A 15685-nucleotide genomic window follows, 5' to 3' on the forward strand; every position below is an offset into this window, starting at 1 on the left:
TTCCCATTAGGAGAATAACAGAAGAAGATATATTAAGAGCAAGTTGTGTGCAAAGATTTGGAAGCAAAGTAGGCAAGGCCCGTTAGACGCGATTCATCCAGCAGTGCCCATGAGGTTAGTACATAATCTTTCAGTAATGTTTTTCCATGAAATTCAACTAAGCACAATCACCAAATTAAAGTTATGCATTACCACTCCAATTAAATGCCTTTTTCTTAATGGCTGGAATGCTTTTGCTCATCGATTTTTATTAACTTCCCACCCACAATGAGAGTGTATGTATCTTTTAAAAAACGTTTATAGAGTAATCCATTGAATGCAAATGTTCTGAATGAGAAATTGATTTGACGAGTTCCACTATCGTATAATGAAATATAAGAAATTAGGCATTGAGGCTTTAGAAAACAAGATAACAGACACAAACGTTGTGGAAAAGAAAGTATGGTTATTGCTTATTGAACACAATTTGAAAATCATGTCTGTTTCGCTTTACAAGTTACATAATTTGAAATCGGGTATGTTGATTATTGTTCTTTTTGGAAGCATATTTACACAGTTAGTCCTTTTTTGCTATCAAGTTATTAGTATAAAGGAAGCAATGCTTGATAAAGATAGCTAAATGTTACAACTTATGCATTGATTTTAATATATGGTGACACGAGACTTGATTGTTTATAATTTTTTCTATGTTGTTGTTCATACATTGATGGGTATTTAAGCATAGGGTTCGGATTAGCCGTAATTGAATACAGGCCTGATTGTGGTTATTAGTCATTATTGGTATTATTTTGATCAATCTTTTGTAGTTTAGATTTTATAGTTTTTCATTTTAACTATTTATGTGCCATGATTTCACCATGAAAGAGACTAATTTCACCTGCAGCAGCCCCGTCCGCTTTGAATTCTAATATGTATTGCTCCTGTTGTTAAACCTTGCTACAATCGCCTACTCTCATTATATTCCCCTTCTTAAAGCTTGACACTATTCGAACAAGCCCGCCCCTTAGTTGATGCCCTCTTTTCAAGCCTTTCCAACCCCTTCTCCCGCTTCCTAAATTTGATGATTTGCTTTCATAATCGTTTTAATTTGATGGTTTTGAATTGCGTTTTTTTTTTAATTTCATTTTCGTTAACTCATACTTGGTAATGTTGAATTTTTTTTGTCTGGTTTGGCTATAGTGGTGACTTACTAAGTCTTCATTTGGGATTGCATTTGGGTTCAGTGCTCATTCTTATTAGTGGTTTCCCATTGCCTAAACGACTAAAATGGAGCCATGGGTTTTAGAAACATCTGACGGCGGCTATCATTATTGTGCGGGATGAGCATGTACACATTTTCCTTATGTGTCAACGAGCGTACGTGTTAGATTCTAAATACTCATACATTTGTGTATTATAACTTGACAATCCTGTATTGAAGCTGTGCTATGTGATTAAGAGAACGACATTGCACTTTAGTTGGATATAATATGATGAACCTTTTAAAAAGACATTGCACTTAAAATAGTCCATATTAGACAACTTATAATTTAGCTTATCATACTAAAACTGGACATAGCAAATTTAGTTGAACATAACACCTTCAATCCAGGCGGTTTATACTGTATGTGATAATGGGTAGATGTTCTGTAAATTTGTTATGTTTTTTTCATGACAGATGGTATAATTATTTCACTTTCTCGGCTCTTTTGACTTTGATGTTTATAATAGACTATATGGTTTGTTTATTAAAGTTGTATGGTTCGATATGCTTAAGTCCTAGTCGATGTTCTATATCACCATTTAGTAACAAACAAGAACAACGTCCTCTTGGTATCATTTATGTTATGTTCATTGGATGGGCTCGGTAAAAAATTGTTCTCTTCTACAACTCTAATCTCATCCTCTATGGTTATCCAACCATGTATGGGGGTTGCAAAGTCCATTAGGCATCGATTCTAATCCGATTGATTCTATTGTCGTCATGCTGTTAGTTTTTGGACGTTGTGTGATTTGCTAAATGGAAATTGACCTCTTACAATAGCCACGCATTAAATCAGTGGCTACCATGTTCACAAAGTGATGATTTTACCTTTTGTGTGCGTGTGTCTTTTCGAACCGTAACTGCCATAATCTTAGTGATGATAAGCTAACAGGGTGCTTTTTTATAATGCCCATGCCTCTGGTGCTTTTGTTTTTGGGCCATTAAGGGGCAGGACAACCTTACATGTATACTTGGAACAATGATTTTTTTAAATATTTAACGAACTCTTTGATCAGTATGCAAACCATAACTATTTGCGACTTCTCTTGGTTTTGTTGTTTTTATTTATTTATGGTTTTGATCTCGCCTGTCATGCTTAGTGGCCAACTACACTATGCTTTCGTGGTCCTTTGCCCTTTACCGCACCTTTAACCAAGTACCATAAATGTTTGCGACTTCTCTTGGATTTGTTGTTTTTATATATTTCGGATTTTGATTTCGCCTATCATGCTTTGTGGCCGACTACACTATGCTTTCGTGGTCCTTTGCCCTTGACCGCACCTTTAACCAAGTTGCTTTTGTGTTTCAGTTTTAATGTTTCCAACATGCCTTGATTCTTGACCAAAACAAGGTCTACAATGATTAGGTTACTGGAAATCCAACAACTCTTCACACATACCTACGCATATTTGATGTCCCTTGCCATTCTTTGCCATGCCTACGCATATGCCTAATCTGACACTACGTGACCAACTTCTTCGCTGGAATGATTTAAAAGCTAATTCCGTATATGCATGTTTAATTATTTATAAATGCTTTTTTAATAGGCCATTCAATGTTTAATGTGGCGTGATACACAATCCCTCTACGGCGTCTCATTTTGCTTTATTTGGTTAGGCCCGTACGACTTTACTCTACCACTAGAATTATGGTCAACTGTCATTGTGCCCCTCATGGTCATCGACGCAGTAGTCATGGATAGTTTTTTATTCATCTCGACTATGATTAGGTTTTTCATTAACATTGTTTAGATCAAATTCCCTACGTTATAAACAACATTTTTGAGCCTTATAAGGATAATTCCGATACTGTCTTTACATATTCATTGGATGCTGTGATATAAATGAGGCTTAAATAAAAAAGGATGATCCCAGTTCACTTTCAAATTTTATACTATAATTATAATTATGAGATTAGTGTTACATAGAAAGGGCCCAAGGTAGGATCAAGACAAGCAGCCATCATAGGCAATGCTTCAACATCTTCGATAGCCAATTTACCCCCCATTGGGAAGGGTATAGAGCCTTATGTACGTTTACACAAGTTTTTTTAACCTTTTTTCTTTTGTTGTTTGCAGTCAATACGGCTCAGAAGCACTCTGTCAATCTTTTGAGCTGTGTGCATCGCTATAATGATAAGTTAATCTTCGCCCAATTAGAATTTAAGGTGCGTTGGCTTCACTCTTGAACATCTTCTTCCTTCTTAGGACCGGTATTGTTCGAATCAAAGTCGTCTATTGGGATATTTAGGATCGCATTTTGATTATGTTCCTCTCTCTAATCAAATGAAATACATTATTATATTTGCCATCTTTGCATGAATCGCTTAAGTTAAAGTACATTCCGCAACTTATTTTAGTTTTTGAATAACTTGCGTACCTAACCAAATATGATGATGTTATTTTAATTTTTCTGGACCATCAACAACTATATATTTAATTCTTTATTCTTATTAGCCTCGTGTGCTTTAAGGTATGTTTAACTTATTTTGTTTTTCGGACTATTATATCTTTTCGTTTTGTTTTATTAATCACATTAAATTTTTGTTGTCTGCGGTTTTGTTTTAGTTTCTTTACATTTTTGAATCTGTTAAGCCTGGGATTTGGATTAGTAACTCCTAGATATCATTTCTTTTCCTACCTTTGAAAAGTGGTAAGTGCAGGCAATATATTTTCCGTTTACAACCATTTAGACATGGATGCGCATGAGGAGCACCCAAGCTTGGGTTCCCTTAGTGATCGTGACGTACGACAACAACAACAACAAAACCGGCGTAATCGAGAGAGAGCAAGAGTAAGCAATATGAGCTCGGAACGGATGGGCCCGAATAAGGGAACGTAGGCGAATCAATTATTATCAACGAATCGAAACCAAAGAAATGAAGAATTGACTTCCGGAGAGCGCATGCGTGTAGCGTGGCATGCCCCTCAATCGTTTCTTGCTAATGGATCGTTGGACTCCAACAATTCGGCGCCTCGAGTTAATCCGGGCCTACACCCATCTAGAGATGTTCCACACGTATTGCTTTACGGAGAAGCGTGATTTGCAGCGAAATCGTCTAACTCATATAAGGCAATATGCCGGGCTGTATTAGTGCAGCGGCATCTACATCGGAAATTGGTGGCAATGGCGGTAACTACCACCACTAATTACTTATCCGCTTAGATTCACAACCGATTATTTATCTAGGGAAAATGAATTGACTCTAATCGGTTTGGGCATCCTTGCTGATGATATTCCTGACGACTATGCTATCAATAACGTTGGCTTGAATGGGGTCGACATCCAGATCAGCAGTGGCAGTGAAGGCGAGCCTTTTGAAGGTTACATGTGGACCTTAACCTTGACCCAATAATAGATTTGTTCTTTTCGTTTACGTATCTTGCAATACAAGGACCTTTATTTATTTTGTAGACACTGACGCTGATCACGGGGATTTCTGTGTTGATGCCATTAATCCATTCAATGGGATTAATACTGTAATTCACTCTGATGATGTCGGGGGGAACCATGGGGGTTCAAGAGAAGAAGTACTTCCTATGCAAGGTTAAACTTTGTCCTTGAATTAAACGTATCTATTTTATGTCTTTTAGGCTTTTCTGTTGCTTGGCTTATGTGATTAATATATTGACTTAGCAGAGTGTGTTGCATTAGATAACGGTCAGATCGGCCGGAGGAGGGGAGACACAACTAGAAAAAGGCGGAATCATAATTGTGCACGAGGCTATGACAACTCTTTAGATGTTCAGACACATCGTTTACCACAAGCTACGAATTGTCCACAATGCCAAGCGAAACTATTCCGTCGCGAACCGCCTGGTTTTTGCTGCTCAAATGGGACAATAAGCTTGCCAACTTTAACAGCTCCGCCTGGGTTGATTAATTTATTTACATCTCCATCACCTACTGCTGTCGATTTTAGGAAGAACATACGTGCATATAATCATGTCTTCTCATTTACTTTTATGGGGGTTAAGATCGACGATGATCTGGCTAATGGTCGAGAAGGAATTTACACGTATAAAGCCCGAGGCTCTATTTATCACCGTATCGGTAGCCTTTTGCCCAGTCCTGGTCACAGACCTAGATTTCTTCAAATGTATATATACGATACAGATCATGAGCTTGACAATCGTATGGCTGAAAATGGAGTGTTGGACAGACGGGTATTGGCTATCATTCATAATGTTTTAAAGGAGAATCCGTATGTCCAGATTTTTCGCCAAGTTTCCCAGAGGTTATCATCACCGAATCTCCGTCTACTTATTAGAGATAACCCAACAGGAGCACATCAATATAGCATGCCTACATCTTCTCAAGTGGCAGCGATCTTAGTTGGTGGTGAGGATCCAACTAACCTAAATGAAAGGGACATCATAGCTCAACGAATATCTGGAGAGTTTGAGAATGTTCGACACGGCCGGCTATTATGATCCACTTCAATACTCTCTTCTACTCCCTTACGGCAGCCCGGGATGGAATTTGCATATGTTCCGTTCTAATAGAAAACGACTCACGAGTCAACAATTTTATTGTTACTTGCTCCAAGTAAGCTTTCAACTTTGATCTATTTAGTGTTTTGTTCTGTATTGGTTTTCCAAAACAATTACCTGACCAATGTCTTATCCCATTGTTAGATTCGACCAAATGATCCACTTCTACTTCTCCGTAGTGGCCGTCTTTTGCAACAATACATAGTTGACAACTATGTTAAAATATCAACTCTGAGATTAAGGTGGATACGTGATCACCAACAAGAAATTAGGGCTGAGCTTTATCAAGGACTGCAAGACTATTTAAGCTCAGGAGAAATCCATTCAGGTGTGTATTAAGTTTTATAATTTATTACCATTTGACCGGTTAGACATCCTTATATCCATCTCTTAAAAAATATTTAGGTAATGTTGGACGCAAAACAATCTTGCCTGCATCTTTTGTTAGGTGTCCTGGTGACATGCACCGGCGATATCACGATGCTATGGCATTAGTTCAAAAGTATGGGAGGCCGGATTTGTTTATCACAATGACTTGCAATCCGTCTTGGGAGGAGATCACTAATGAGTTGTTAGAAGGTCAAGTTCCAAATGACAGGCCAGATTTGATAGTAAGGATATTTCGTGCAAAGCTTGAAGAGTTGAAGAATGATTTGTTTACTAAAGGAGTTCTTGGGAAAGTCGTGGCACACGTTCATGTTATTGAATTCCAGAAAAGAGGAATGCCTCATGCACACATCCTTCTTATTCTGGACGAGAATGACAAGCTAACAACTGCAGACGATTATGACCAAATTGTTAGAGCGGAAATTCGGATCAAATATTGAACCAGAGCTATATGAGATTGTTGTCAAACACATGATTCATGGACCGTGTGGTGCTGTGAATCCAACATGTGTTTGCATGAAAGATCAGAAATGTACAAGAAATTTCCCAAAACAATTTGCACCAGTAACTAATCAAGGTATTGATTCCTATGCTACATATATGGCGAGACAACGGTGCTTTTGCAATTGTCGAATCATTCGTCGTTACCATGTCGATGTCGTTGGGTTGTACCTTATAACCCGTGGTTGTTAAAAAATACAATTGCCATATCAATGTGGAGGTATGCTCGAGCATTAAAAGTGTCAAATATTTGTACAAATTATATCTACAAGGGTTCGGATCAGTGGCCATGGAAGTAACATCTACGGACAAAGAAGAACAAGATGAAATCAAGCGGTATGTAGATGGGCGTTGGATTTGCCCACAAGAAGCCCTTTGGAGAATTTTTGAATTCAGCTTAGTCAAATATACCCATCGTGTATTCTTTGCAGGTCCATCTTAAGAATATGCATGAGGTCACCTATGAAGGCAACCAACTCATTGAGGATGTTTTGGCTGATGATAAGAACTCCCGCACGATGTTAACAGAATTTTTAAAACTTAATAGCATTGATGAGGCTGCTCGGCTATATCTTTATCGTGAGATCCCTGGACATTATGTATGGAACAGGACGTCCAATCATTGGCAAAAAAGAAATGGACATAATCGTGTCATTGGAAGGCTTTATGCAGTATCCCCTCTTGAAGGTGAGAGGTACTACTTGAGGGTATTGCTTAATCATGTTCGAGGACCAACATCGTTTGAGCATCTACGAACGGTCGGATCTAATGTATACCCACATTCAAAAGGTGGTGGAAGCATTGGGCCTACTTGAAAAGGATGATGATGTTCACGAATGTTTGCTTGAAGCATCGAGGATACAAATGCCCACTTCTCTACGGAAATTATTTGTTACAATTTTGGTATATTGTAATCCATCTGGAGTTCGTGATTTGTGGAATGAATTCCATAGCTATATGGCCGAAGATTACACCGCGTCGGGTTTGAACTCAGCGTTATCGCGACGGATCGTTTGTTACCACGAACTTCAAGTGTTATTGGAACAACATGGTCAAAATATTTCGGACTACGATTTGCCTGCAATCACCGATGAACATGTCGACCTAGATGATATATCCAATTTGGTTAGAGGAGGCTGTCTATTCCCATTGCTTGAAGACATTACTTACGTAAGTAAACTTACTAATGATAAAAAAAAATGCTTATGAACAGTTATCAGTTCGGTCCAACGGAGAGAGGGTGCGGTATATTTCGTTGACCGGACCGGTGAACAGGCAAAACATACTTATATAAATCCATTCTAGCAAAACTCGGGCGAGGGCCATATTGCTATTGCAAATGACAACCGGGGAATTCTTTGCTATAATGATGCTGGCGGTCGTACGGCCCATTCTAGGTTCAAGATTCCAATACCAATTACATCAACGCGTCCACATGCAAAATAAGCAAGAAGAGCAAATTGGCATGTTTGTTACAACAGCAAAGTATCTTGATATGGGATGAGGCTACAATGACACATCGTTATGCGTTTGAGGCCTTTGGGCCGAGAACTTTAAAAGACATCACGGGCAGTGAATTGCCTTTTGGAGGGAAGGTTTTAGTTATGGGTGGAGATTTCCGTCAAGTACTCCCTATTGTTTCACGTGGGACAAAGCCTGAGACTAATATTGATGCATGTATTACAAACTCACCACTTTGGGATAAAGTACATGTGGTGCGTCTTAAGGAAAACATGCGGCGAAAAATGATCCCGCTTTTGCGGAGTTTCTTATGAGCGTAGGCGATGGGACTAGACCATTTATTGATGGGGACATGATTGAACTTCCTAGAGATATTGTAGTGCCGTGGGAGAATGAGCATTCACGTGTGAATCTTATCAATGAGATATTTCCAAGATTACATGAAAATGCCGGTGACACTGACTACATGATTAAGAGGGCAATAATAACTCCTAGGAATGAAACTGTTGAATTAGTGAATGATGAAATAATTGATCAGTTTCCAGGTGAAGAAGTGTCGTATTACTCTTTCGATTCGGTTGGAAATGATTCGCGTGGTTTGTACCCTCAAGAGTACTTAAATTCTATTTGTCCCAGTGGTCTGCCTCCTCACCAGTTGAAACTCAAGCTAGGAGCTCCAGTTATTTTAATGAGAAATTTAGATCCTAAGAATGGCCTATGTAATGGAACAAGACTAATATGTAGAGGGTTCGACACACATGTAATTGATGCTGAAATCGTTATTGGAAATTCAGCTGGTGCTAGAGTTTTCTTGCCCCGCATTCCGTTGCACCCTTCTCAAGATGCAAGCCTACCTTTTGAGCTGACTAGGAAACAATTTCCTATAAAGTTAAGCTTCGCTCTTACAATAAACAAATCACAGGGTCAAACAATACCAAATGTTGGAATATATTTACCCGAGCATGTTTTCTCCCACGGCCAACTCTATGTTGCTTTATCAAGAGGAGTTTCACAATCTTCAACTAGAGTTTTAGTTAAGAAGGGAACATTGAGGGGTCTCTCTGGAACTTACACTAAAAATGTCGTCTACAATGACATCCTCCGTTCTTGCAGTGCACATTAGCCGTTGGTGTCTTCTGTTCTTAGCTGCCTAATTATTGCTTCATATATCGTATGTTATTTCAATCTTCCTTGCGCCATTATGTTGATTGTGTCTCTTATGTATACAATATAGAACTACAGTTGCCTCTGCAATTTCCTTGCGTTGTGCACCGGTTAATCCATCAAACGAGGTTTAGTGATGTGTTATCATTTGGTTTGCAATTTGACAAGTTAATTGCACTCTTTTTTGTTATAGTAGGTAATTTACATAGGTTTTTTCCAAGATAAAAATTAATTTTTATGTTGTTCCATTAAGTTCATTTCTGTTGAGAAGATATATAAATTTGTTAAATTATGCCTATACATATCCATTAACATGTGTAACCAAAGGAATTGATATTGTACTGCATGTGTTCCTGCAGCAATATTAACAACGCGAATTAGGTTTTCTTGATATCACTACATCAAGATTATGTTTGTCATGGTTACGTTTGCTGCGAAGTTATTATATAAAACGGCGGAGTGGATAGTGTGTTGTTACAGTTTGTGATCGTTTCTTTAACTGAATGGAGCTTACTTAACTTTGGAGGCAACAAATTTTTCGCAAGCGCCAAGGAAGAGGAGGTAATTATAACTACTTTAAGTTCTACTGTTTACGTTGTACACTGTTGGTTGCAATGGTACGAGTGCCGAGAGCTAACTGACCTTATTGTTGAGTCTGGGATACCCTGGTGTCAGGGTGGGGAGCCTACTACTACCCTTATTGCTTCCAATATATGTTGAAGCAAATGCCAATTCCTAAATTTTTTGAGGCCTTTATCTACTACCAAGGCCTGAATTATAGTAGAATAGATGGATTCGTCACCACCAGGGGTACTTAACCTGATACATCTGCTTGGCTGGGTGTGAGGTCAAATGAATAATCAACTTGGGAATCTGAAACAAAAATATCGACGTGCTGACTGAAACAAAGGCGATTATGTTGCTCACATGCCCCACCGCAAACTAAATAGCAGAGGTGAGTTATTCGGTCGAAAGGCGTCGGGGATAAAGGTTAGGTGGCCGTTTTGCACAAATGGTATACCTAAGAATAGGGTACTATATGATACGGGCAGATTACCCTAACAACAAAAGCAGGCACTCGTGATAGTTAGTTTCGATTTTGCTTAGCAAGCCAGGGCACGGGAAGGGATTCCCACAACGAAGTATTATCCATTGGGTCAATCATATTCCCTTGGGTACCTAGCCATCTGTGGAACACCTGGTAACCAATGTTCAGAGCAAATAGATGCCACTGGTCCGAGCTTAGGGAAGCGTCCCCGGCATGGGTTACATACAGATCCAGTCGATTATATAAGATATAAGATCCCCTGCATCAGTTCCTGGTCACGCTGCGACTAAAGAGTCATTGTGTGGTTAGTCCTTTACCACTGAAAAGATGTACCAGCCCTTCTCCCGGGCTTTTAAGATTTTGAAGTCATCATGGATGGCACAAGTTGAGGAGTACAGTAGGGTGGCCGTTGAAGGGTCTCTTTCGTAAAATCCCTTTTTGTGAAATAATAGGTTCTCCCCCTCTTTAATTTTATCTCTATTAGCTGTAGTGGAGAAATCGCTGATCAGAGAAAGACACCCGCAATAAGAGCCGAACAATCGCGGATCGCCCTGTGCGAAGCGAGAAAAGAGCACCTTCGCCAGTTACATCCGCTAGAGCGTAGGTATCCGATTAGGACGTTGAGTGCTTCCGGTAAAAGCCTATCGGGTCCAAAATATGCTGACGAGCTGACCTAAAACAAAGGCGATTATGTTGCTCACATGCCCCACCGCAAACTAAATAGCAGAGGTGAGTTATTCGGTCGAAAGGCGCCGGGGGTAAAGGTTAGGTGGACGTTTTGCACAAATGGTTTACCTAAGAATAGGGTACTATATGATACGGGCAGATTACCCTAACAACAAAAGGGCACTCGTGATAGTTAGTTTCGATTTTGCTTAGCAAGCCGGGGACGCGGGAAGGGATTCCCACAACGGTATTATCCATTGGGTCAATCATATTCCCTTGGGTACCTAGCCATCGTGGAACACACGGGAGCCAATGTTGAGCAAATAGATGCTTTGGTCCGAGCTTAGGGAAGCGCCCCCGGCATGGGTTACATACAGATCCGGTCGATTATATAAGATATAAGATCCCCGCATCGGTTCTGGTCGCGGCTGCGACTAAAGAGTCATTGTGTGGTGGAGTCCTTTACCACCGATAAAAGCTGTACCAGCCCTTCTCCCGGGCTTTTAAGATTTTGAAGTCATCATGGATGGCACAAATTGAGGAGTTCAGTAGGGTGGCCGTTGAAGGGTCTCTTTCGTAAAATCCCTTTTTGTGAAATAATAGGTTCTCCCCCTCTTTAATTTTATCTCTATTAGCTGTAGTGGAGAAATCGTTGATCAGAGAGAGACACCTGCAATCAGAGCCGAACAATCGCGGATCGCGATGAAGGCGAAAAGAGCACCTTCGCCACTTACATCCGCTAGAGCGTAGGTATCCGATTAGGACGTTGCGTGCTTCCGGTAAAAGCCTATCGGGTTGGGTTTCTTTGATCCTTTGATCTTGGTCCTTTCCTCTATGAGTTTCTCTTCCACCAGGTGAAGTTACAACACTCTCTTCGACAGGCCAATGGCCAAGGCTTGCTCTGAGAATGCCCGTTGTTAATAAACATTAACATTATCTTGCTCATCCATATTGAGAAGTTTTTACATTTCGAAATCTTCATTTTTGTAATGTTCTGGAATGTTAAGTACCTCAACTGGCAAGTAAGTTTGATCAATCTTCCTCTCCTAGCAGAAACGGGAAGGTTGTGAGTTTCTTTGCCCGACATGACTTTGGGCATTTGATTAGCAAAGGCCAGGTTAGGGTCGCCCCTGAAGCCATTCGCAGTCATGGCGGCTTTCCTTTATTTTCTATTTAGTGTCGAGCAATTGTTTCTTTCTTTTTAAGGGTGTGGCTCATCAGTATACCTTGCCTGTCCCTAGGAGGCCTCCCTATCCCTAACCCAGGGAGTGGCTTGAAAGGACAACAACATTCAATCCTGCAGGAAACTTGCACGTGTAGCTCAGAGCGTTTAATGAGGCTAGCTCGGAATACACTATGAATGAATCTTTTTTGCCGTTCATATGATCATTGTTGTGGTCGGCATAATAGCCAACTACAGCTGTAACTGGAACCGCAATTAGTTATTCAGCTGAGTATTAGCTGATGAGGTTTGGTGGGTTCACATATTCAAAGATGAAATGGAGCATTATGATAACGAGTGTGTGGGAATCCGAAAAGCCATTTACCCCCTATTTAAGCCCCAACACGGCGAATTGTTAGACAATTACTCTTAACACTTAGTCTTCATTGCATTGAGAATGTAGCTACACTCCTAGAGAGTTGATACCTGATCGTCCAGTCTTAGGCCCAAATTCGTATTTCATTTCTTCCCAGTGAATCCCCTGTCTCCCTTGCTATAATAAGAACTTACCAAGGGACAAGGAAAACTCCATTGATTTATAGATAAATAACCATGTTCTGATTGCAGTTGTGATAGGCTTTTAATCTTATGGTCTTAAACAGATAAATTTAATTTGCATTTAATAAGTTCCATTGGCAAGTACTCACCGTTCTATGTCTTGCTCTTTACGCGATCTATTTTTTGTTTCTACTTTAATTTTGCATCATCCAGAAACTGGAGTAAAACCATGCTCTGTTTAGTCCTCTAAACCGACATTGCGTTCTGATCGGCTTTCCCAGCTGAGCTGATCGTACATGAGTCATGGGGACCTTATACATTTGATAACAATACCAGAAGTTATTGCAGTACACTTTGCTGGTGTTTCAATGTTAGGTGGTAATGACATTGCGGAAATGCACAGAGTAGAAATGTCATTTCCATAATTTCTCCATGCTCCTTGCTAAGTGAATTTTTAGTCATAAACACTCACAAGCATGGATAATAAATTGGAGAAAATGCTTTCTGATTACACTAAAAATTGACCGTAACCATGAATATACGCTACATAGTCTTAGCAGTAAAATGAAACAAAAAATGAAAGTTTTACTTTTGCAAATAAACTAAATTAGGTTAATCTATACTGTTGAAGATTTACATGGGAGAACCTAATGAAAAGTTTAATATTTGGAAGCCTAAAGCAGTCCATAAACAAAACCAAAGCAAAAAAAAATTAAGTGGTAGATACTACATAGTCAATAAAGCAAGCAAATATCCTACGGTGGTTGTGGAATTAGTCTGATCTAAAGAAATGAGGAGGGATATTGCGACACTGCAAGAGTCATAACATCTTTTTTGCTATAACCAACTCAAATGCTTTGGTAAAGCGTGTAGGAATCGAGTAATTATGAAATGCTTTCGAATAAATAAGAGAAAATCAAGTAGCCGTTCTCACTTAATAGAAAATAAATTTCATGAAGGATAGTCTGTGTTGAAATTTCTACATGCCCCTTCTGCTATGAACTCTTTGGCAGGAAAAAGTTACAAGCATGGAGTATAAACGATTTCAATTACAAGAAGAATATAACTGCCAAGTAAGGATAGTGGCAATAAATTAAACGTTAAGTTTTTCTCATTTGTTAACTTCATCTAGAAGCCTATCTGATCTGCCTTGGGAGAATTCAATTGGTTATTAGATTGTTCAGTAAGTAGATTCCTAGAATATTGTTCAAGTTGAGTCCTGCATGGATTGGCAATCTGCATATTTGGTTCCTACATGGTCAAAGACAATTCGATCTTAGTTCCACAACCATTCAATTCGTGCTCTCCCATGACTACATACTATGCTTCTCACCATTGATAAAAGGAAAATGATAGAGTCCTACAGCTTATTTTTGTTAGTAACAAGCTCAACATATTATGTGGCGTCAAGGTTGGAGCTTCATTAATATAGCTGTCAGACTACCTCCGATTCTCTAAGTGTCAGAACTAAATGGTACGAAATAACAGTAAAAGAAGAGTATTAACGATTGTAGATGCACCTTACATAACTTGAGCAATATAAATGGTGCGTAAGCAATTTCTTTTTTCCTGATTTGTTTTAGCGCTTTTGATTTTAATTTGTTTCCTGTGATGTTTAATCAAATTATTCATAGGGTCATTGATTAGTTGTTTGCCCTTTTTTTCCCCTTGATAGTTTGGAGGCTATGATTTACGTACATCTACTTATTTTCGGTTCGGCTGATGGATTCATGTCGTTTTTTCAATGGGTTTCTAGGACCAGGTGACATTGATGTTGAGCAATGTCAGGTAAGTTACATTTCTTTTTTATTTAGTTAGTTTCGTCCCTGTTGTATCTAACTTGAATTTTTTATGCATTAATTTAAATGAACAACAATAAGAACCAATAAGAACATATGGTATGGAACAAATGCACCTACCGTCTGAACTTTCAGACATACACATTTCTCTGGAATGGATATGGTCGCTTTTACCAATTTAATAGCGTTACAACTGGATAACATAAACAAAGCAATTGACTTTACGTTAGCAATATAACCTCGCTGGCAGCCAAGAATACTGAAAGGGATTCAAAAGTAGCTGTGTTCCCTCTTAATTGCATAGGACATTATGTTTCTAAAGCCTCAGAAAGAATATCTTGCGATAACTGGAAAAGTAGCTTAGCGCCAACATTGTTAGCCTCTAACGCACCTTAAACATACTATACGCAGAAAACACATGGAACCATGCATACCGCGGCTCCACTTCATCGATATGACTTTGAGAATACTGTGCAAGGGCATCCGTGGCTTCCGAGCCCGCCATTCTCTCTCGCCAATTCCTCCAGTCAGGGCTAACAGGTACTACACTTACACCCGCCTTCTCGACGAGACTCCGTAGGCACCTAACTCGGGAATCCAGTTCAAACCATACAGAAAATAAAAAAACAGGCCAAATTTACAATGACAAAGGAAGATCCAGACACGAGACCCTAGAAGGAGACAACCACAGGAAAAATAACTACTTAGTCCTTCTACAAAGGACAAGCACCTTTACAGAGGTGCAAAAAAGATAACCTAAGCCTGGAGCACTTGCTCAAGACAGTTAATAAGAATTTCAGACAGCTTCATTCCCTATCTTCAATCCACCAATTCACTTAACATTACAGATAGAGATATAGAAAGTGTCAAGTCAAGCATCAAATGATTTGTTGATTAATGAATTTCTACCTGTTGTTTCAGGGGTGATTTAGCGACTTTGCCGACTTTTGTTTCAAACTATTCGGTGACAGGGTCAGGGAGTTGGATTCCGTCAGTGAGCCTTCAATCTTGGCTACTCATGGCTATTTAAATGGAATTATTGCTCCTGGTAGACGTTCACCACCAAACGGAAACTGTACATCAAAGTAACCAAATAGTGGTTCATGTATGGAAACCACCTTGAATTTATGCTACTGCAGCATGTTTTAAGAGGACTGATGGTGACCAAACATTTTGATATACAAAAACACCAGTTCTTTGTATA

General features: G+C 39.3%; 1 protein-coding gene and 1 long non-coding RNA gene across 2 annotated transcripts in view; one reads left to right on the forward strand and one right to left on the reverse strand.

Annotated features, from left to right (window-relative positions):
• The window catches only part of LOC147506420 (uncharacterized), a 44488-nt gene that overhangs the window by 8096 nt on the left and 20707 nt on the right, over positions 1 to 15685 (reverse strand). The gene's annotated exons all lie outside the window — the stretch shown is intronic.
• On the forward strand, positions 3937 to 7438 carry LOC147506421 (uncharacterized). Its single transcript, XM_086603712.1, is given in 8 exon segments — positions 3937 to 4079; positions 4432 to 4565; positions 4657 to 4788; positions 4882 to 5651; positions 5880 to 6063; positions 6141 to 6546; positions 6548 to 6686; positions 7055 to 7438. Coding segments are annotated over 8 exon segments (2292 nt in total).

The sequence above is a fragment of the Coptis chinensis genome, chromosome 4, assembly GCF_015680905.1.
Source record: "Coptis chinensis isolate HL-2020 chromosome 4, ASM1568090v1, whole genome shotgun sequence".
Taxonomy (NCBI): domain Eukaryota; kingdom Viridiplantae; phylum Streptophyta; class Magnoliopsida; order Ranunculales; family Ranunculaceae; genus Coptis; species Coptis chinensis.